This window comes from Rhinopithecus roxellana, chromosome 3, assembly GCF_007565055.1.
Source record: "Rhinopithecus roxellana isolate Shanxi Qingling chromosome 3, ASM756505v1, whole genome shotgun sequence".
In the NCBI taxonomy this organism is placed as follows: Eukaryota; Metazoa; Chordata; class Mammalia; order Primates; family Cercopithecidae; genus Rhinopithecus; species Rhinopithecus roxellana.
In genome coordinates, this window is record NC_044551.1 from 154,825,608 (window position 1) to 154,846,904 (window position 21,297).

Genomic DNA, 21,297 nt, shown 5'->3' on the forward strand with positions numbered 1-21,297 from the left:
AAGGCTGGGCGCGGTGGCTCATGCCTGTAATCCCAGCACTTTGGGAGGCCGAGACGGGCGGATCATGAGGTCAGGAGATGGAGACTATCCTGGCTAACACGGTGAAACCCCCTCTTTACTAAAAAATACAAAAATTAGCCGGGCGCGGTGGCGGGCACCTGTAGTCCCAGCTATACGGGAGGCTGAGGCAGGAGAATGGCCTGAATCCGGGAGGCGGAGCTTGCAGTGAGTGGAGATGGCACCACTGCACTCCAGCCTGGGTGACAGAGCGAGACTCCGTACCAAAAAAAAAAAAAAAAAAATACGGCCGGCCTGGTGGCTCACACCCGTAATCCCAGTAGGTTGGGAGGTTGAGGTGGGCAGATCGCTTGAACCCAGGAGTTCAAGACCAGCCTAGGAAACATGATGAAACCCCCAACTCTACAAAAAAATACAAAAAATTAGCTGGGCATGGTGGTGTGCACCTGTAGTCCCAGCTACTAAAGAGGCTGAGGTGGGAGGATCACTTGAGCCTCAGACATGGAGGTTGCAGTGAGCCAAGATCACAACACTGCACTCCAGCCTGGGCCACAGAGTGCAACCCTGTCTCAAAATAAAAAAAAAAAAAAAGGCCGCACTTTCGGAGGCCGAGGCGGGCAGATCATGAGGTTAGGCGACTGAGACCAGCGTGGCCAACATGGTGAAACCTTGTCTCTACTAAAAATACAAAATTAGCCAGGCATGGCCAGGCGCAGTGGCTTACGCCTGTAATCCCAGCACTTTGGGAGGCTGAGGCCAGTGGATCACCTGAGGTCAGGAGTTCGAGACCAGCCTGGCCAACACGGCGAAACTCTGTCTCTACTAAAAACTAAAAAAATTATCTGGGCGTGGCCGCACCACTGCACTCCAGCCTGGGCGAGAGAAGGAGACTCTGTATCAAAAAAAAAAAAGGGAAGAAGAAAAAGAAAGCCTACTTACCGCTTAATATGATTAACTATAGAAATCTACCAATGTGGCCGGGCGCGGTGGCTCAAGCCTGTAATCCCAGCACTTTCGGAGGCCGAGACGGGTGGATCACGAGGTCAGGAGATCGAGAACCATCCTGGTCTACACGGTGAAACCCCGTCTCTACTAAAAAAAATACAAAAAAACTAGCCGGGCGAGATGGCGGCGCCTGTAGGAGGCAGGAGAATGGTGTAAACCCGGGAGGCGGAGCTTGCAGTGAGCCGAGATCGCGCCGCTCACTCCAGCCTGGGCGACAGAGCGAGACTCCGTCTCAAAAAAAAAAAAAAAAGGCCGGGCGCGGTGGCTCAAGCCTGTAATCCCAGCACTTTGGGAGGCCGAGATGGGCGGATCACGAGGTCAGGAGATCGAGACCATCCTGGCTAACATGGTGAAACCCCGTCTCTACTAAAAAATACAAAAAAAAAAACTAGCCGGGCGACGTGGCGGGCGCCTGTAGTCCCAGCTACTCGGGAGGCTGAGGCAGGAGAATGGCCTAAACCTAGGAGGCGGAGCTTGCAGTGAGCTGAGATCCGGCCACCGCACTCCAGCCTGGGCGGCAGAGCAAGACTCTGTCTCAAAAAAAAAAAAAAAAAAAGAAATCTACCATTGTGAAAGAGTATCTAACAATTTCTAAGACCCAGAAAAGCTGACATCCTAGATATCTTACCAATTTTGATCTCCACTTCTCATGACAGAAGATGCTAAACACAGCTTCTCTCGGATGGACCATGGCTCTGTGGGGCCAGTACTCAGCAGCTTGTGTTCTGGGGAAAAAAAAAAAAAAAAAAAGCCTCGGAAGCAACCACTGAGACTGTAGTGCTAAGCTCCAAAATCTCCAAAAAGAGGACTAAAAGCCTAATACAAAATATTTAACTTGTTAGGACAAAGTGAGCTACTATCACCAAATCTTGATTTTCACCTCTCCAAGTGAAATACCATCAGTGACCGTGGTACCAATTTGTTGCATGTGAATTATTAACATTTTATTTCTTAAAACGCCACGGCTTGAAGCTCCGCTCTATTAAAAAATTGGGAATGTCAGATTAGGCAGTTCTCCCTAAAAGCCCAGTTTTAAGAATACTGGACTTTATTCCAGTTTGAACTTATTCAGGGCTTATTTCCCAGGAACCCGAGCGGCCAGTCCCTCCTACAACCCCGCCTCCCTCTTAGCATAAACTTGTTTACTTCTCTCAGATCCTCTACTCCAAACGTCGGGCCTAAAAGACATTTTCAGTCCACTAAAAGAAAAATGGCTGAAATCCCCGAGATGCAATTTCTTGAGTGGCAAGAAAAGCTCATGGTTAAAAGGCCCCACTTCCACTGCCTCACAAACGTCGGACAGAAAATGAATGGCTCTTTGAGGTGCCGGTTACTCCGTCTGGCTCATAACATCTTTTCGTCTACACGCCCAAGTTTCTAGAGTGCTTTTACGGTTACCCCGAAGAGCTCCTAATTCACTAAGCTGCTTCTCTCACACCTCCGCTCCCTCCCTGAGAAACAAGACTCCAGATTTCTGGGCCCCCAAATGTTGGTCTTCACGATGCTGTGGAGCGCAGGTGTCTGAAAACCCTGGGCTCTCAAGCAAACCACTTCTCCCACTCCCTAAGCGTGTAACAAAAATATGGTGCCTAGCCTCGGATCTACAAAGGCCTTTCATGCAAAACCTGCTCAGATACTCACTCCCCGTTCCCGTCGCCATCTTGGCCCCGAAGTCTCCAACCCTGAAGAGAGACTGTCTGGTAGGTCCGAAACCCTGGAATTCTGGGAAGTAGAGTACCGGCGTTGGTTCGCGGTGCCTCCTGGGAAATGTCGTATTTTCCCGTAAGACAAAGCAGGCACCCTAAACCAGTTATCTTGTGCACTCCTTTTAAGATTGCTGGTAAAGAAGGACAGGGGTTGGCGGCTGAAGCCTCAAGATTTCCTTTAGGGTTCTTAGGTAAGAAATGTCTAAGGTTCAAGGAAAAGGGTTAAGTTGGAAGAATCCCAAGCGAAATAACTCCTAACCCGCGACAGTTGGTAACCCGGACCCATATTAGATCTGAGAGGTCAAGCGGAAGCAAATGACTGGAATTCCAGTCAGACCCGCCCCCTTTCCTTACGCGGATTGGTAGCTGCAGACTTCCCTATCTCATTGGCCGAACGAACGCAGCGCGTAATTTAAAATATTGTATCGGTAACAAAGCTGCACTTCGTGGGCGGAGTTGTGCTCTCCGGCTGCGAAAGTCCGGGTTCGGCGACTAGGTGTGAGTGAGCCGGTACCCGAGGAGGAGCAAGTGGCACGTCTTCGGGTGAGTGTGCGGCTGTGCTGGAGCCCGGGTTACCAGCTCTTGCCCGCGCGGAATAGGCTTTAAGAAATCGTAACTGCAGCCATCTGTTTTTCTCTTAATGCTGCATCTCTGTTCTCACGGTGGTCCTTGGGGTTGAGGTTAGAGAAGGAGCCGAGGGATCCTGACACCACCTCCACAGCACCGGCGGGCGAGGTGCCCTACTTTAGGCCTGGCCTTCTGCTTTTGGAGCCAGATTTTTGTGGACTTCTGTTCGCGTTCAGAAATGCCACCTCAAACTTCTCTCTTTTTTTTTTTTTTTGAGACGGAGTCTCGCTCTGTCGCCCAGGCTGGAGTGCAGTGGCCGGATCTCAGCTCACTGCAAGCTCCGCCTCCCGGGTTTACACCATTCTCCTGCCTCAGCCTCCCGAGTAGCTGGGACTACAGGCGCCCGCCACCTCGCCCGGCTAGTTTTTTGTATTTTTTAGTAGAGACGGGGTTTCACAGTGTTAGCCAGGATGGTCTCGATCTCCTGACCTCGTGATCCGCCCGTCTCGGCCTCCCAAAGTGCTGGGATTACAGGTTTGAGCCACCGCGCCCGGCCCAAACTTCTCTCAATTGTTCATTAAGTGAACTTCTCTCATTCCCTTCCCCTTTGCCGATAATTAGAGGGGAAAGGAAGTAGGGAGCGGGACCCGGTGTCCTGGATCAAGGGACTTATTACCTAAAATTCGCGGCCCCTTCTGTCCCTAAAGGTTCTTCTCCCTGGCCACTTTTTGGTCTCTTTTTAGACCTAGGCTGCCCCTGCCGTCATGTCGCAAGGGATCCTTTCTCCGCCAGCGGGCTTGCTGTCCGATGACGATGTCGTAGTCTCTCCCATGTTTGAGTCCACAGCTGCCGATTTGGGGTCTGTGGTACGCAAGAACCTGCTGTCAGACTGCTCTGTCATCTCTACCTCCCTAGAGGACAAGCAGCAGGTAAAGGAACTGGGGAGTGGCTGGGGCAGAAAGTGATATCCTCAGGTCAATAGTTGTCCATACAGGGTAGTATGAGGTCAAAGACTAGCAATCCTGAAGGTCTGAGAGATCAATTCAAAATTAAGGGCATGTAGGACAAAATGGCTACGAAAAGAAAAAAAAAATTAAGGGCATGACAAGTAAAAAAAAATTCTAAGAGTTGTGTGTCCAGAAGAACTATTATTTGCATTGCATTAATGAAATACCCTCAAGTGCATGCTCTCAGTTAATCTCTCAGGGAATAATAGTTATCTCTCTTTGCCTTGAGGCCCAGTTGTGCTAAATAATTTGCACAAGGTCATATAGGCATTATGTAAGTGGAATGTATGTTCAGGTTTTGATCGTATCACCATAGCTTCAATTTGTTGTAGCTTTCCTGCTAGGCCAGGGTTTCTCCATCACAGCATTGTTGACATTTGGGGCTAGACAGTTCTTGTAGGGATCTGTCCTGTATATTGTAAGATGTTTAACAGCATTCCTGGCACCTACCCACTAGATGTCAGTAGTGCCTTCCCATTTGTGACAATCAAGAAATGTCTTCAGGCACTTCAGGCATTGCTTAAATGGCCTTTGGAGTGGAAGTGACCCTGGTTGAGAAACACTGTACTAGGTCCTATGCTAAACATTAACATACATTGTCACTGTGCTTTTATAGAGTTTCTCTTAGAGACTTAAAAAGTTCCATGAGAGCATGGTCCTTGATGATGTCTCTCACTATGGACTATCAGAGCTTCTCAGTTCCTAGGCCATAGTAGGCACTCTAAATATCTGCGGGTTTTTTTTGTTTTTTGTTTGTTTGCTTGTTTGTTTTTGAGATGGAGTGTCGCTCTGTCGCCCAGGCTGGAGTGCAGTGGCACAATCTCTGCTCATTGCAACCTCCGCCTCCGGGGTTCAAGCAGTTCTCCCTCCCTCAGCCTCCTGAGTAGCTGGGATTACAGGCACCCCCCACCAAGCCCAGCTAATGTTTGTATTTTTAGTAGAGACGGGGTTTTGCTGTGTTGGCCAGGCTGGTCTGGAATGCCTGACCTCAGGTGATCCGCGCCCCCCTCAGCCTCCCAAAGTGCTGGGATTACAGGCGTGAGCCACTGCACCCGGCCTCTAAGTATCTGCTGAATTAATAACATGGGTGCTATTATTAACTCCATTCTACAGATGAGGAAATTGAGGCAAAGACTTTCAAGAACTCATAGTTCAAGGTCTCATAGTTACTAAGTGATGGAATTGGGACTCAAATTCAAGTGTTTGCCTCTGCTTTGCTTTAATGTCACATGCAAATTTTCATACCAGTCAATAAATTCTAACTCAGATCACTGGTGTGGCAAGCCAGGTTTGCAGGATAATGATGAGACAGGGAAGGGTGACAAAGTAGTAAAAATGTCCATGTGGGTTGGAGTGATTGTGGAACCAAAGAGTAGCTGCACAGACATTTGAGGTGAAATGGGGTACTGTTATCATGGTTCCTAGAAACTACTGTTTGCCCATTTGCTCGGAGGTAACTGCTGAAATTAATCTGTGGTTCTGGGCTGGAATTCTGCCACAGGTTCCATCTGAGGACAGTATGGAGAAGGTGAAAGTATACTTGAGGGTTAGGCCCTTGTTACCTTCAGAGTTGGAGCGACAGGAAGATCAGGTAAGTGTCTGAGAAGGGAGGATTTAAGGTGAAATGATGCAGTACAAAAGATTCCCAGGAATGCCTTTTGTGACAACTGTATATTCTCCCTTCTCAGGGTTGTGTCCATATTGAGAATGTGGAGACCCTTGTTCTACAAGCACCCAAGGACTCTTTTGCCCTGAAGAGCAATGAGCGGGGAATTGGCCAAGCCACCCACAGGTTCACCTTTTCCCAGGTATGAAGGGTACTGGTTTGTGAACAAAGGACCAACATGTAAGGGCAACTTTATTCCCTCTTTAGAGGGAAAGCTTCTCTACCTGACTGTGAGTTCCTTGTATATGCACACCTACAATTTTGAGGGCCCTAGTTATGTGTTAGTCAATGTGTCAAGCAACATGTATATCAATTCTGAAAAATTCTATTGCTATTATCATTATTTCCTTATTTTCCTCACAAGGATAGTGTGACTCAATGAATGTAATATTGCTGAAGCCATGTAGCTAGTCACTGGTAGAGTTAGTACTTGAATCTAGATCTATGTATCTCCAAAGCCCACGCTTGTGGGCCATTATATTGCCCCATTGTGTGTGCAGCATCAGGCCTAGGGCATAGCACTCCTTAAGTGTTTGTTGATTTAGTTGAAAGATGGACTAGCAGAGAGTACCTGAGTCCTCAATGTTTAGGGAACAGCTGGCAGCACTGCAGGAAGAAGCTGCTTGAGTGGTCTCCAGAGCCAACCACTCAAGAAGGAATATATCTGCTGGCTCTGCACAGGAGGCAAGTGGGAGATGAAGGATAGGCCTCTAAAAAACTGGGTCTTTCTCTAGATCTTTGGGCCAGAAGTGGGACAGGCATCCTTCTTCAACCTAACTGTGAAGGAGATAGTAAAGGATGTACTCAAAGGGCAGAACTGGCTCATCTATACATATGGAGTCACTAACTCAGGGAAAACCCACACAATTCAAGGTGAGTAGTAAGACTTCACAGGATTCCTGATTGGCTGGTAATGGTGTTAGTTTTACCTTTTGAGACTCTGAGTTAGGGGAAGAAGGGCACTTGCCTCAGCTGGCCATCATATGCCTCCAGGTACTATCAAGGATGGAGGGATTCTCCCCCGGTCCTTGGTGCTGATCTTCAATAGCCTCCAAGGCCAGCTTCATCCAACACCTGATCTAAAGCCCTTGCTCTCCAATGAGGTAATCTGGCTAGACAGCAAGCAGATCCGACAGGAGGAAATGAAGAAGCTGTCCCTGCTAAGTGGAGGCCTCCAAGAGGTAAAGCATTGATATCCATGGCAGTGGGGGCAGGGGGTACAAATCTCGGAAGTTTTGTGATTACCTTCTCCCTGTGCCCCTCCAGGAGGAGCTGTCCACTTCCTTGAAGAGGAGTGTCTACATTGAAAGTCGGATAGCTACCAGCACCAGCTTTGACAGTGGCATTGCTGGGCTCTCTTCTATCAGTCAATGTACCAGCAGTAGCCAGCTGGATGGTATGTACCATGACTGGGCTCTGCCAAGAAATAGTAGGAACTCACCCCCTGTTCCTAATAGCTGCCAGGAGTACAGACCAGAGGTTGCAATCTGAAGTGTGCCTTCCAAGGCCCCTGCAGGCCAAAAGAGAGATGAACTGCTCTAGATTGATGCCCTATACATTGGCTTCTTCCCCAGAAACAAGTCACCAATGGGCACAGCCAGACACTGCCCCAGTACCTGTCCCGGCAGACATTCGCTTCTCCGTCTGGGTCTCGTTCTTTGAGATCTACAACGAACTGCTTTATGACCTATTAGAACCACCTAGCCAACAGCGCAAGAGGCAGACTTTGCGGCTATGCGAGGATCAAAATGGCAATCCCTATGTGAAAGGTAAAGGAACATGGGGGAAGCTGGCATGAACGCTGTAGGGCAACTGGGGAGAGACGGGCAAGAGTTGGATGTTCCCATCTTACACCCCTCTCCTTTGGCCCCAGATCTCAACTGGATTCATGTGCAAGATGCTGAGGAGGCCTGGAAGCTCCTGAAAGTGGGTCGTAAGAACCAGAGCTTTGCCAGCACCCACCTCAACCAGAATTCCAGCCGCAGGTGAGTAGATTGTAAGAATAAACTCTTCACTATGTTCCAGGAAACATTAGTCCTCTGCCTGGTTATGGAAGATGTGCAATGACTTTTTGTTTTTCTTAACTTCCAGTCACAGCATCTTCTCAATCAGGATCCTACACCTTCAGGGGGAAGGAGATATGGTCCCCAAGATCAGCGAGTAAGTTTTTCCATTTAGAAATGTGGGCTTCTTGGCCATACATGATAGTTGGGAAAGCATGGAGGAGGTCCTTAGGGGAACTACTTGTTCTCCTTCTTTGGGTACAGAGATTCTTAGTGGGCCATCCCCTCTCCAGAATTACAAAAAGGGCCAGAAGGCTCAACATGTGAGGCCCTTATGTCAGGTCCTGTGCATCATTCTAGGCTGTCACTCTGTGATCTGGCTGGCTCAGAGCGCTGCAAAGATCAGAAGAGTGGTGAACGGTTGAAGGAAGCAGGAAACATTAACACCTCTCTGCACACCCTGGGGCGCTGTATTGCTGCCCTTCGTCAAAATCAGCAGAACCGGTGAGCTTTTGACTATAAGCCCTGGGTTCAGAAATTTGCTAAGAGACTTCCTGGTCACCAGTGGGGATGGTGCTAGGATACCCAAAGGACTGGTGTTCTGCTCACAGCTCTATTATCTCTGATTCTCTGCCAGGTCAAAGCAGAACCTGGTTCCCTTCCGTGACAGCAAGTTGACTCGAGTGTTCCAAGGTTTCTTCACAGGCCGAGGCCGTTCCTGCATGATTGTCAATGTGAATCCCTGTGCATCTACCTATGATGAAACTCTTCATGTGGCCAAGTTCTCAGCTATTGCTAGCCAGGTGAGAAGCCAGAGGTGTGATGGGTGTGCTCACTTGGAACTAGTAACTCTAAGAAAGCTCCTAGGGACTACTTACGGAGTCAAGTAAGATATTTTTTTTTCCTCTAGCTTGTGCATGCCCCACCTATGCAACTGGGATTCCCATCCCTGCACTCGTTCATCAAGGAACATAGTCTTCAGGCACCCCCCAGCTTAGAGAAAGGAGCTAAGGCAGACGCAGGCCTTGATGATGACATTGAAAATGAAACTGACATCTCCATGTATGGCAAAGAGGTGAGAATACAAGAAAGCTTTAGTGTAGCAGCTTAGTGGCTACACATTTTTCCATAGTGCCTTCCAGGTAGGCTTGTGCCTTTTGAGGGCATGAGCATCTGATGACCTCTGACGTGTGTCTCTCCTAGGAGCTCCTACAAGTAGTAGAAGCCATGAAGACACTGCTTTTGAAGGAACGACAGGAAAAGCTGCAGCTGGAGATGCATCTCCGAGATGAAATTTGCAATGAGATGGTAGAACAGATGCAACAGCGGGAACAGTGGTGCAGGTACTAGCTGAGTGACCCCTCTTGCTCTGTCACCTGGGACAGAGGGTGGAAGTAAGGAGTTAGGTGGAGTTGTGCCTCAAGATCTGTTCCCCAAGTTCACTCCTCAGAACCTTCGCTTACTTCTCTTTTCTCCTGTTTCTGACAGTGAACATTTGGACACCCAAAAGGAACTATTGGAGGAAATGTATGAAGAAAAACTAAATATCCTCAAGGAGTCACTGACAAGTTTTTACCAAGAAGAGATTCAGGTGAGTTGCCCTGAGCCAGCTCCAATTAGCTGCTCAGATTTCCATCACTAGCTTGCCTGAAGTAAAGCGATTTTATAAACTACTCCAGTAAGGGCAGGAATATAGAACTCCCTTTTCTCTATTATCCATAGTGCTTTGGGTTCAACCTGTGTTTGGTGAATTGATTAAGGGTTCAGTTGGCCACGAAATCGTATTAAGTGCTAACAAAAGGTTTTCAAGGGATCAGTGTCACAAGTGCTTTGTTTGTTCAGTCATCTGTCTTGGCAGTATTTTTCTGGCTCTGCAAAGAATTGTGCTCTCTGCTTCCCTCTTAGGAGCGGGATGAAAAGATTGAAGAGCTAGAAGCTCTCTTGCAGGAAGCCAGGCAACAGTCAGTGGCCCATCAGCAATCAGGGTCTGAATTGTCCCTACGGCGGTCACAAAGGTTGGCAGCTTCTGCCTCTACCCAGCAGCTTCAGGAGGTTAAAGCTAAATTACACCAGTGCAAAGCAGAGCTAAACTCCACCACTGAAGGTGAGGAAAGAGACAGGCAGGAAACGTAACAGTGGTTCAGGGAAGAGCTGTTACTCAAACCCAGGCCCTCTAACTCCTGCTGTAACATAATTTCCTAAACTGCAAGCTACATCCCCCTGAGCTACATCCCCCTGACATTTCAATCTAGGATGCACATAGCCTCACTTTTTATATTTGCTGCAAGCTACTGTTAAAGAGGTTAGTCCAAGGCTAAAAAAACCCCCACATATTTTAAGTTTCCCGTTTCCTTCCCTCAGAGTTGCATAAGTATCAGAAAATGTTAGAACCACCACCCTCAGCCAAGCCCTTCACCATTGATGTGGACAAGAAGTTAGAAGAGGGCCAGAAGGTAATTAAATTTCTCTGTTTACCAAACTCTTACCTAAGGTAATTTCCCACATGCAACACTCTATCACTGGTTCATGTGAAGACAAGATGTTCGTTGTGCACAGTTCTGGAAAGTGGCTATTTCACTCAGCTGACTAGGCTTTCTAATTTTACTTCTCTTCAAATGGCTACCTGACCCCTCCAGATCATTATCCTGGTTGCTCTTGGCTACAATAGGATTCCTACTTCCCCTTTTTCAGAATATAAGGCTGTTGCGGACAGAGCTTCAGAAACTTGGTGAGTCTCTCCAATCAGCAGAGAGAGCTTGTTGCCACAGCACTGGGGCAGGAAAACTTCGTCAAGCCTTGACCACTTGTGATGAAATCCTAATCAAACAGGTTAGGGCAAATTATATACCCACTTCTCTCCTACCAGCCCACTCCAATGTATATGTGAGAAAGGAAAGAGGACCAGAAGAAAAAGGTAAAGATTTTTAGGCTGAATTTATAGTGAGAGCAGTACATTTGCAAAGTAAAAATAACTATTCTTTGTTAAGCATTTACTAAGTAGCAGGCACTGTGCTAAGTAATTTATAGGCATTTTCTGTCACAGTCACTTTAGGGAAGTAGTTACTGTCATATTTCATCTAAGATGCTACTGATTATAAGAAACCATTATTTTATGTACTACTAAGAAAAAAGTAACAATTTAGCTATGACATTTCTCATCAGTAAGATGCATACTGATTCCAGAGATATTAAAATGTTAAAACTGTATATCTTAAACTCAACATTTAATTTGATATCTAGAGACTGAAGCACTTAGAAATTAAATTTACTCCAGCTACCTTATGTGTTAGAAGATGTCCTATTCAGCACTGCTTATGTTTTGTTCTCAGAAAAATGTCCCGTTATTCAGTTATAAGCTCTGATCTTAGAGTTTTAATCTTTTAAGAAACAGTTGTTAGTAACTAGTAATGGATGGTATATGTTACCCTTAGCCCTCTCGTTTCTCTAATATACCAGACAAAAGTGTTTTCTCTAACTTTATTGATCTTCCTTAGGACCAGACTCTGGCTGAACTGCAGAACAACATGGTGCTAGTAAAACTGGACCTTCGGAAGAAGGCAGCATGTATTGCTGAGCAGTATCATACTGTGCTAAAACTCCAAGGCCAGGTTTCTGCCAAAAAGCGCCTTGGTGCCAACCAGGAAAACCAGCAACCAAACCAACAACCACCAGGGAAGAAACCATTCCTTCGAAATTTACTTCCCCGGACACCAACCTGCCAAAGCTCAACAGACTGCAGCCCTTATGCCCGGATCCTACGCTCACGGCGCTCCCCTTTACTCAAATCTGGGCCTTTTGGCAAAAAGTACTAAGGCTGTGGGGAAAGAGAAGAGCAGTCGTGGCCCTGAGGTGGGTCAGCTACTCTCCTGAAAAAATAGGTCTCTTTTATGCTTTACCATATATCAGGAATTATATCCATGATGCAATACTCAGACACTAGCTTTTTTCCCACTTTTATATTATAACCACCTATGTAATCTCATGGGTTTTTTTTTATAATTTACTTCTATGGTTTCTATGCACACAAAAACAGTTATATTAAAGATATTATTGTTCACATTTTTTATTGAATTCAAAATGTAGCAAAATCATTAAAACAAATTATAAAAGGGGCAGAAAAATTGAGAATCAAACATCATTCTGGACCATGGGAACCTTGAAAAGGCATGGCAGTAGAGACCAGTAACTAGTATACAGCTTGCTTAAGAAGGCTTAGTAACAGATGAATTCAAGTCGTATTAGATATTCTAAACCTTCCTTAACATAAGATGAAGTGTCGGCCGGGCGTGGTGGCTCACGCCTGTAATCCCAGCACTTTGGGAGGCCGAAGCGGGCAGATCACGAGGTCAGGAGATCGAGACCATCCTGGCTAACACAGTGAAACCCCGTCTCTACTAAAAATACAAAAAAAAAAAAAAAAAAATTAGCTGGGCATGGTGGCAGGCGCCTGTAGTCCCAGCTACTCGGGAGGCTGAGGCAGGAGAATGGTGTGAACCCGGGAGGCGGAGCTTGCAGTGAGCCAAGATTGCCCCACTGCACTCCAGACTGGGTGACAGCGAGACTCTGTCTCAACAAACAAACATATGTTAGGAGGTAAAAAGGTAACACAAAATCCTGGGAATAAGAATGAAATCTGGACCCTGAGCTCAGAATGATCCATAGCATCTATTGTGCAAATATATTACGCAGATATTATAGCATATTACCTCCTGCTGCACATACATGCACAGACCTGAAACTCTCCAAGAGCACCATAAGAATGATTCCCTTTACCTCATCTAGATAAAGGCTGAAAAAAATGTATTCTGTTGCAGATGGGAGGGAAAAAAATAGACAATTACATTGAAAATTTATTAAAACAGACCAGCTTGAAATGAGTTTATTCTTGTCTGTATAATCACAATGTTATTTCCAAATGTCCGTGAAATTATCTATAATCCTATTTCCTTGCTTTGCTTTGGTAGGAGTATAGCTAACAATATAGCCATCTTTTGCCCTCAGTAAGGGCTATCAGCAGTTCCAAGCTCTGTGAAATTCTTTCTGCCCTTCTTTTATTCAACTCTAGTAAGTTACTTCCAATTTGAAAGCTTTTAGAAGACACCCAAAACTGTTTTGGAAGATTGTCTCCCTAGAGTGAAGTACAAATGGAGAGCTCTATTCCATTTAAACCTAATCTCTGACATCAGAATAAGGATCATGCTCAGCAAATCCAAGAGCAAGGTCATTTGTATCCATTGCTCTGACTTATTCCTAGGGTCCTCAGTGCCCTACTGCTAGCTGAGTGTACAGCGGCAGACCTTCCTCCTTTCTTTCACTCTCAGCAGCATTGAAACTGTTCCTGTAGCATTGCCTGTGCTAAAGTGCTATAAAAGCAACTTTCTTGGGGGCAAAAAAAAAAAAAAATTCAGAGAAGAAGGCCAAGATCTACAGCCACTCTCCGCACATAAGTGAGATAGAAGTACTTCTAACTGGCAAGATAATGTCTTTTCCTGCCAGTATTCTGTCAGTCGGCCTCTGAAGGTAATTATACAAGCTGTCCCTATGGAGCTGTTGCCATCTGTAGAAACAAGAAGAGCTGAGGTCCTTGGAACAGACGTGCTGTTCTTTACATGGAGGTAAGGCTTAATTAAGATGGGTCTAACAATGTGCTGGCTTGACAGTAGCCAACTATGGCGTGACAGAAGACAAGTTGAGTGGAGAAACTCTGCGTGTGGGGGTGTTGTTAGCAGAGAGTGAAACAGGCAGGAAAAAGGGAGCAGGCACCTCGGTGGTAGGAGTCTCGCCTTGGTTCCGAAGCTGTAGGATTTGCCGGAGTAAGGCCTTACCTTCTTCCCGGGTCTGCAACAAAGTCAGGCAAATGTTTCAAAACATGTCCAAGGCTAGTCTCAAAAACAAGTTATTAAGATGCTGATATGCAAGTTCCACAGATCAAGGCAGGCAGGTAGGCTTGCTTGTTTTTTTCTTGAGATGGGGTCTCACTGTGTCACCCAGGCTACACTGCAGTGGTGTGATCAAGCCTCACTGCAGCTTCAACCTCCCAGGCTCAAGTGATCCTCTCACCTCAGCCTCCCGAGTAGCTGGGACCACAGGCATGCACCACCAAACCTGGTGAAATATATTTTTTGTAGAGACAAGGTCTCCCTTTTTTGTCCAGGCTCATCTTTAACTCCTGGGCACAAGCAATCCTCCTGCCTCAGCCTCCCAAAGTGTTGGGATTATAGGCGTGAGCCACTGCGCCTGGCCAAGGTAGGCTTTCCACTTAAATATCTTATGTTCTAGCCTAAAATTCAAACCTTTTATTGAAGAACTGATACTCACATCATTGAAAGCACAACACTTTTGTGCACAAGTTGAAGCTTCATCCCACAGTTTGCACTTAAAATAGTACTGGGCCAGATAGCGAAAAGCAGTGCTTTCCTCTAAGTGTTCTACTATTTCCTAGAAAAGGAAAGCAAAATGACTGAGGTGACAGCAATAATATCAGCAACACAATTCTCACGCTATGATACATACCCCACAGGAATAGATATCTTGGATATATTTGATGTAACACTGGGCAGCCTGTTCTGACTCAGTCAACTGTTCATGAAGCCTACAAAAGAAACTGGTCTTTAAGTACCAATGATATCCCAAAGCAACTTAGTGAATAAAAAAAGTAAAAGTACGGCCAAAAAAAACAATACATAGGTATAAGTATCAATTTTAACATAAATGACACTCGGAACTAGAATAGTATTAGATGTGATAGTTACTGTTATCAAAGCTTAGAATAATTACTCTGCTAATGATGGAAGGAGAGTTAGTAAACAGTAATATCTAAGCTAGATAATACATCCTTGCAAAAATTATCTAGTAATACCCACAGTAAGGTGGCTTGTGCCTGTAATCCCAGCACTTTGGGAGGCCAAGGAGAGCAGATCACTTGAGGTCAGGAGTTCGAGACCAGCATGGTCAACAAGGTGAAACCTCATCTCTACTAAAAATACAAAAATTAGCCGGGCGTTGTGACACATGCCTGTATTCCCACCTACTCAGGAGGCTGGAGCACGAGAATTGCCTGAACTCGGGAGGTGGAGGTTGCAGTGAGCCAAGATCACACCACTATACTCCAGCCTGGGCCACAGAGTGCGACTCTGACTCAAAAAAAAAAAAAAAAGCTGGGTGTGGTGGCTCACACCTGTAATCCCAGCACTTTGGGAGGCCAAGGCAGGTGGGTCACCAGAGATCAGGAGTTCAAGACCAGCCTGGCCAACATGGCAAAATCCTGTTTCTACTAAAAAATACAAAAATTAGCCAGGTGTGGTGGCACACACCTGAAATCCCAGCTACTCAGGAGACTGAGGCAGGAGAATCGTTTGAACCGAGGAGGCAGAGGTTGCACTCCAGCCTGAATGACAGAGCAAGACTCTGTCTCAAAAAAAAAAAGATACCAAGAGGTCAGGCATGGTGGCATAGGGCCATAATCCTAGCTACTCTCTAATCTGGCTGAGACCAATGATTTCAAGACCAACCTGGTCATCATAGCAAGATCCTATCTGTAAAAAAAAAAAAAAGATACCCAGCAACTCAATTTTTTTCCCTAAGAATCCAGACAGGAACCTCTTTACATTCAAGAACCTCTTTGCCTACTCTTTGAGTAATTCCTAATTTTTCTGGCCCTTATTAGGAAATTAATACTGAAAGTAGTTTTCCTAGACACAAAAATTTTATCCGTTCTTCAAATCAATTTTGATCTCTTGCTTTAATAGGAAAGCAACTGCCCTCCTTCAAGAGAATTAGCATTCTCTTTTTATTTTTTTTATTTTGAGACAGAGTTGCATTCTTGTTGCCCCCACTGGAGTGCAATGGCGCAATCTCGGCTCACTGCAACCTCCGCCTCCTGGGTCTTGAACTCCTGACCTCAGCTCATCCACTCCCTCAGCCTCCCAAAGTGCTGTGATTACAGGCATTTTGGAACTAGAATAGTATTAGATGTGATAGTTACTGTTATCAAAGCTTAGAATAATTACTCTACTAATGATGGAAGGAGAGTTAGTAAACAGTAATATCTAAGCTAGATAATACATCCTTGCAAAAATTATCTAGTAATACCCAGAGTAAGGTGGCTCGTGCCTGTAATCCCAGCACTGCGCCTGGCCAGAAATGGCATTCTCTAGGGTCAAGATGGCTACATTCACAGACCAGCATTCATATATCCTGCTACATCCCCACACCCATGTAGAATTATGGGTGAATGGGAGGCTCTAGAACATGCAGGACCCACATCCCAGAGAAGCCAACAGCAATATCAATAGCATTTCACTCCTTTCACTCACTTTGCCAGTTTCACCAGAGCCATTTTCTCCACATCTCCCACGGCGTAAGCTCTCCAATAACACTGTCAAAAAAATAAAACTGGTCATTTTGACCATTGTCCCATGTGCCACAACTAAATCATATGAAGGTTAAGACACTGCAAGCCTCCCAGAAGTTCAGATTTATAGAATGCAAGGCATTACTAGTTCTGATAGGTCTAGGCTACACACTGACATTCCCACTGATGACCTTGGCCCAGCTTTGCTTTCAGACTATGTATCTATAAATATTCAGACTTTCCTATGCACCTAGATCAGAATAAGCGAAAAATTAGAGCACAGATAGCCCAACCTTCATCTAAACAGCAGATTTCCACTCAAATTCTTCAGGACCCAATTTAAGGTACCTTTTTGGCTTCCACTAGTTGATTGAGTTTCTCATAACATTCTCCTAAAGCAACCAGCATGCGAGAATCATTGGGTCTGAGAAAGAAGAATAGACAGTCTGAGCAAAGACTTGACAGAAACTGAGGTTCTCCCTTGAGGAACCAGTACACCACTATTTCAAATCTATGCAACAACTGGTCTTTAACCTAATGCTCCATATAATAGATTACTTTGTGTTCATAATTACACTATTAACCTGTTAGTGAAATACAGTAAATGAAAATAACCAAACAGCATTTAGCAACTTTAAACTCAGATCCCTAAGAGTAAAAACCATCTACTGTAATTTGTCAATAGCTATCAAAAGAGGGAAAAAAAGATATTAGCCCTTCCCATATCAGATGCATTGTCAAGTGACCAGGCTTACCGAAGCTGGTGGGCCCGTCTATAATAATAAAGGCAGTAAAATGGCATCTTAAGGATTTCATAGGTCTGCCCAAGGCCATACCAAGCTCTGTAGTCCCGCTTGTTGACCTCAATGGCATGTCTAAGAAATGGAAGACAGGTTGTTAAGAAGGCAGAATCAAGGTTAGCAACTTGCAGGCTTAGAGGCTCCTAACATCACAGCAATCTGCTCTACCTCACCGCCCTCTAGATAATCACCTATATGCCTGGATAGCAGCAGACGTGTTCTTCATCTCCATGTACTCATGTCCCATCAGTGTCCAGGCACCAAGATACCGAGGATTTAATTTCAGGGCTCTCTGGAAATACAAGGCTGCTTTCTCATGCTGAGAACGTAAACTGTAATAATTGCCTAGTTAAAAATCAAACAAAAAAATGAATAATAAGAAAGGTAAAAATAAAAGTCTATTAAAATAGATAGCATTCCACCAAATGGGCGTGAAACCATAACCCATTCCGTCTAAAGTCCTGGCAAATCACCCAAATTGTACAAAAGGGAAATATTCCCTTGGGAAATATATTTCATATATCACATATTCTGGTTAAAAAATATATATATATTCTTTTTTTTTTCAATTATTATTATTATTTTTTTTGAGAGCAGAGTCTCGCTGTGTCGCCCAGGCTGGATGGAGTGCAGTGGCGCGATCTCGGCTCACTGCAAGCTCCGCCTCCCGGGTTCACGCCATTCTCCCGCCTCAGCCTCCGAGTAGCTGGGACTACAGGCACCCGCCACCGCGCCCGGCTAGTTTTTTGTATTTTTAGTAGAGACGGGGTTTCACCGTGTTAGCCAGGAGGGTCTCGATCTCCTGACCTCGTGATCCACCCGCCTCGGCCTCCCAAAGTGCTGGGATTACAGGCTTGAGCCACCGCGCCCGGCCGTATTTTTTTTTTGAGATGGAGTCTCGCTCTGTCGCCCAGGCTGGAGTGCAGTGGAACGATCTCAGCTCACTGCAAGCTCCGCCTCCCGGGTTCATGCCATTCTCCTGCCTCAGCCTCCCAAGTAGCTGGGACTACAGGCGCCCGCCAACACGTCCAGCTAACTTTTTTGTAGTTTTAGTAGAGACGGGGTTTCACCATGTTAGCCGGGATGGTCTCGATCTCCTGATCTCATGATCCGCCCGCCTCGTCCTCCCAAAGTGCTGGGATTACAGGCGTGAGCCATGGTGCCCGGCCCAGAATTTTCAATGTCATAGCTCTACTTGGGAGGAATTTGTCTTTCCTAAGTAATTCTGGCAAAGTTCAGTTGTGTTTAATAAGGAATTATAAATCAACTAATCTTACATTATTTTGTGCTCACATGATTATGTTGAGTTAATCCCTCATATATAAGCCAGAAATAAATTTTCCCCAATTGCTTTTTTAAAAATGATCACTACACAGCCCAATGCTCCAACTCGCATATTTATATGAAGGTGAGAGAGAAAACAGATCAATATTTATAATTTGCTACAAACACAGTGACTTCTATCAAGACACAGGCAGAAAAGGGTAAAGTACAGTAAAGTACAGAGAGGTAAAGACTGCCTGAGAATGAACTTGCTGCATCTCAAAAATCTACAGGGAAAAGCAATGAACCAGAGCTACATTAAAGAAAAAATATATTCTTCCAAAGCAGGCGCAGAGTTGGAAGATGGCTAGACCAGGGAGAAGGGCATAAATCCGATGGGAGAAGAACAGCATACAAATGGCGTAATTCAAACTCCATGCATAAATACAGCATCCTAAATAGTACAGGCTAGTCGTTGATATCCAGGTCCTGAAGTCCTCCAGACCTAGGATTAAGCCCCTGCTCTGTCACTTAACAGATCTTGGGAACGTTGTGCTCTCTCAACCTCAGTGTTCTCATCTGTAAAATGGTATAACAGCGCCTATCATTCAAGGACGTGTGAATTTGAATGGGTTAATTCATGTGAAGTACTTGTACTGAGGGGTGGTCTGTTCCCAAATGCCTCTCAGAGGAGGCTGAGATTTCCTTCTCTGGGGTCCGCTGTGTGTAGGTTTTTGGTCTTGATAAGAGAAGAAAATGCTATTTTAGTTTCATTCTATACTTCCATTTCCTAGTATTTTAAAGATGCTCAACCTCATTCCTAAGATAAATGCAAACTAAACTACCCTTAAATACCATTTTTCACCCATCATATTGGCTAACATCCTAAAGTTTGATAACACACTCGGATGTAGAGGCTTGAAGAATCAGGTCCTCTCAGACTGCTGACTCGAATATAAATTGGTATAACCACTACAAGGGTAATTGGCAATATGTCAAAATTACAAATGCAAAAACCCTTGGACTATGGACAATGTTAGTCACTAAAGAAAATTTTTCTAAAATCAAAAGACTAGAAATAACTCCAATGTCTATCAATAAGAGGCCATTCAATTAAATTATGTTTCATCCCTCTAATTTTTTTGCACCTGAATAAAGATAGTTCTTTTTGTGTTCATAGAACATCTCTCTCCAAGATATATTTTAAATTATAAAGATGCAGATGAATATGTGTAATATGCTACATTTTGTGTAATAAAAAGGAAGTAAACATGAATATTCACATTTGTCTTGAATAAACATAAAAAAATTTTAAGGCTGGGTGCAGTGGTTCACACCTGTAATCCCAACACTTTAGGAGGCCCAGACGGGATTGCTTGAGCTCAAGAGTTTGAGACCAGGGGCAACACAATGAAACCTCATCTCTACAAAAATTTTTAAAAAATATAAACTGGCTGGGCATGGTGGTGTGCACCTGTAGTTCTAGCTACTCAGGAGGCTGAGGTGGGAGGACTGCTTGAACCCAGGAGGTCAAGACTGTAGTGAGTCATGATTTTACCATTGCACTCCAGCCTGGGTGACAGAGCAAGACACTGTATCAAAATAAAATATTTATACCTTTTTATTCTTTTAAAGTTTCAAATCATGCAATTGAATTCTTACCAAAGGTTAGTCAAGTAATAATTTTAAAATTTAATTTTTTTTTAATTTTAAAAAAATTTTCAGATAGAGTCAATCAATGTGTTCTGTGGTCAGCCTGGTGGGAGTAAACCTAGTCTTGTTAGAGTTATCATGGCCCACTCTCCGTTTATTAAAAGATATTTTTCATATATTTTTTATGCTTGTGTCCCAAACCTTGTTTACTTTGAGAGAAGTAAAACAAGTACTGCTCTCCCTGGAAGAAGGCAGGATTGCTCACCAGATGGAGATAGAACAGTGCACAGAATAAACCTACTTCCTGACCATGTCTCTGCCTGTAGCTATTTGACTTTAACCTTGGTTGGACAAGTTGCCTTCTTTGCCTGCATGCCTCAGTTTACCATTTCATAAACTAAAGATGTTACTCTAGAATTTTTTCCTTTCAGTTATTCAATTTTAACATGAATATCAATGACACATGCCAGTGCCCTTCTCTACTTATCCTCTCACTTCCTTCAATTTCCTGACCACATTCTTCCTTTTTCAAACATTTATTAAGTATCTATTATGCGCCTGGCATGGTGCTAGGTGCTTTGGAATTCAAAGATGAAAGACCAAGTCCCTGCTATCAAAGAGCTCATGGTCTAGGGAAGGAGAAAGGCAAAAGACAATTATAATACAGAGGGAAAGTTCCGTGATCAACCACATCCTACCCACAAAGCTCTCAGAAATGAGAGTGCCAACATGACCCAGAAAAGCATGGAGTCCCTTGGCTGTTACACTGTCTCTATGAGTAATATATTTACTTATTTCCCCCACAACCCAAGTGTTCCTGCTGCCTTACAGTAGGAACAGTAAGGGCATCCTTGGCTCGTTGCCCTTACTGTTTGGTTGTTTCTTGGGGAAATTTATCCTTTCCTTTCACTTCCTCTCTGGATTTATCCTGGAACCCCATAACTGGTCTTCACATCTACCATTTCTTCTTGATCCAATCTATCATATATGCACTTGCTAGGCAAGTACGCCTAACATACTTTATTCCATTTAGTCTCCTGAATGATCAATCTCTGAATATAAAGGTGGCAAATGAACAAAATGCATGGTAAGCCATGCTATCTGGTATCTGGCTAATCAGAGCCCTCCTGTGTAACATTTCCACAGATCTTCTACACAATGACACATGATGAATGGCGGCCCCACCCCCCAATATTCTAAGATCCAGAGACACTTCTTTAAAAAAAAAAAAAAAAAAAAAACAGGGTCTTGCTTGC

General features: G+C 44.7%; 3 protein-coding genes across 5 annotated transcripts in view; 1 reads left to right on the forward strand and 2 right to left on the reverse strand.

Annotated features, from left to right (window-relative positions):
* The window catches only part of BRD8 (bromodomain containing 8), a 44,059-nt gene extending 41,003 nt beyond the window's left edge, over window positions 1-3,056 (reverse strand). For all 3 annotated transcript variants that reach the window (XM_010388079.2, XM_010388083.2, XM_010388080.2), the window contains exons 1-2: window positions 2,665-3,056; window positions 1,652-1,748 (exon numbers count right to left, since the gene is read on the reverse strand). In XM_010388079.2, coding sequence (XP_010386381.1) covers window positions 1,652-1,748; window positions 2,665-2,683 — 116 coding nt within the window. In that variant the 5' untranslated portion in view covers window positions 2,684-3,056. The remainder of the gene's footprint in view (window positions 1-1,651; window positions 1,749-2,664) is intronic.
* An 87-nt stretch (window positions 3,057-3,143) lies between these two features.
* On the forward strand, window positions 3,144-12,084 carry KIF20A (kinesin family member 20A). Its single transcript, XM_010388087.2, has 19 exons — window positions 3,144-3,272; window positions 4,040-4,225; window positions 5,805-5,894; window positions 5,992-6,111; window positions 6,704-6,842; window positions 6,963-7,150; window positions 7,236-7,365; window positions 7,544-7,738; window positions 7,843-7,954; window positions 8,061-8,129; window positions 8,333-8,476; window positions 8,610-8,775; window positions 8,883-9,047; window positions 9,176-9,315; window positions 9,461-9,563; window positions 9,878-10,076; window positions 10,334-10,425; window positions 10,664-10,801; window positions 11,467-12,084. The coding sequence occupies exons 2-19, from the start codon at window positions 4,061-4,063 to the stop codon at window positions 11,782-11,784; spliced, it is 2,673 nt and encodes an 890-aa protein (XP_010386389.1). The 5' UTR covers window positions 3,144-3,272; window positions 4,040-4,060; the 3' UTR covers window positions 11,785-12,084.
* Window positions 12,085-12,432: 348 nt separating this feature from the next.
* The window catches only part of CDC23 (cell division cycle 23), a 33,521-nt gene continuing 24,656 nt past the window's right edge, over window positions 12,433-21,297 (reverse strand). Inside the window, exons 10-16 of the mRNA XM_010388090.2 lie at window positions 17,317-17,470; window positions 17,081-17,200; window positions 16,674-16,749; window positions 16,288-16,349; window positions 14,486-14,564; window positions 14,291-14,410; window positions 12,433-13,810 (exon numbers count right to left, since the gene is read on the reverse strand). Of these exons, the coding sequence (XP_010386392.1) occupies window positions 13,640-13,810; window positions 14,291-14,410; window positions 14,486-14,564; window positions 16,288-16,349; window positions 16,674-16,749; window positions 17,081-17,200; window positions 17,317-17,470 (782 nt within the window). The 3' untranslated portion in view covers window positions 12,433-13,639. The remainder of the gene's footprint in view (window positions 13,811-14,290; window positions 14,411-14,485; window positions 14,565-16,287; window positions 16,350-16,673; window positions 16,750-17,080; window positions 17,201-17,316; window positions 17,471-21,297) is intronic.

What these genes read in the sequence shown, in the direction of transcription:
- KIF20A (XM_010388087.2), top strand. Translation starts at nt 4,061, where the DNA reads ATGTCGCAAGGGATCCTTTCTCCGCCAGCGGGCTTGCTGTCCGATGAC. An exon ending in CCCTAGAGGACAAGCAGCAG is followed by an intron (nt 4,226 to 5,804) that starts GTAAAGGAACTG and finishes ATTCTGCCACAG; the next exon opens with GTTCCATCTGAGGACAGTAT. An exon ending in TAAGTGGAGGCCTCCAAGAG is followed by an intron (nt 7,151 to 7,235) that starts GTAAAGCATTGA and finishes GTGCCCCTCCAG; the next exon opens with GAGGAGCTGTCCACTTCCTT.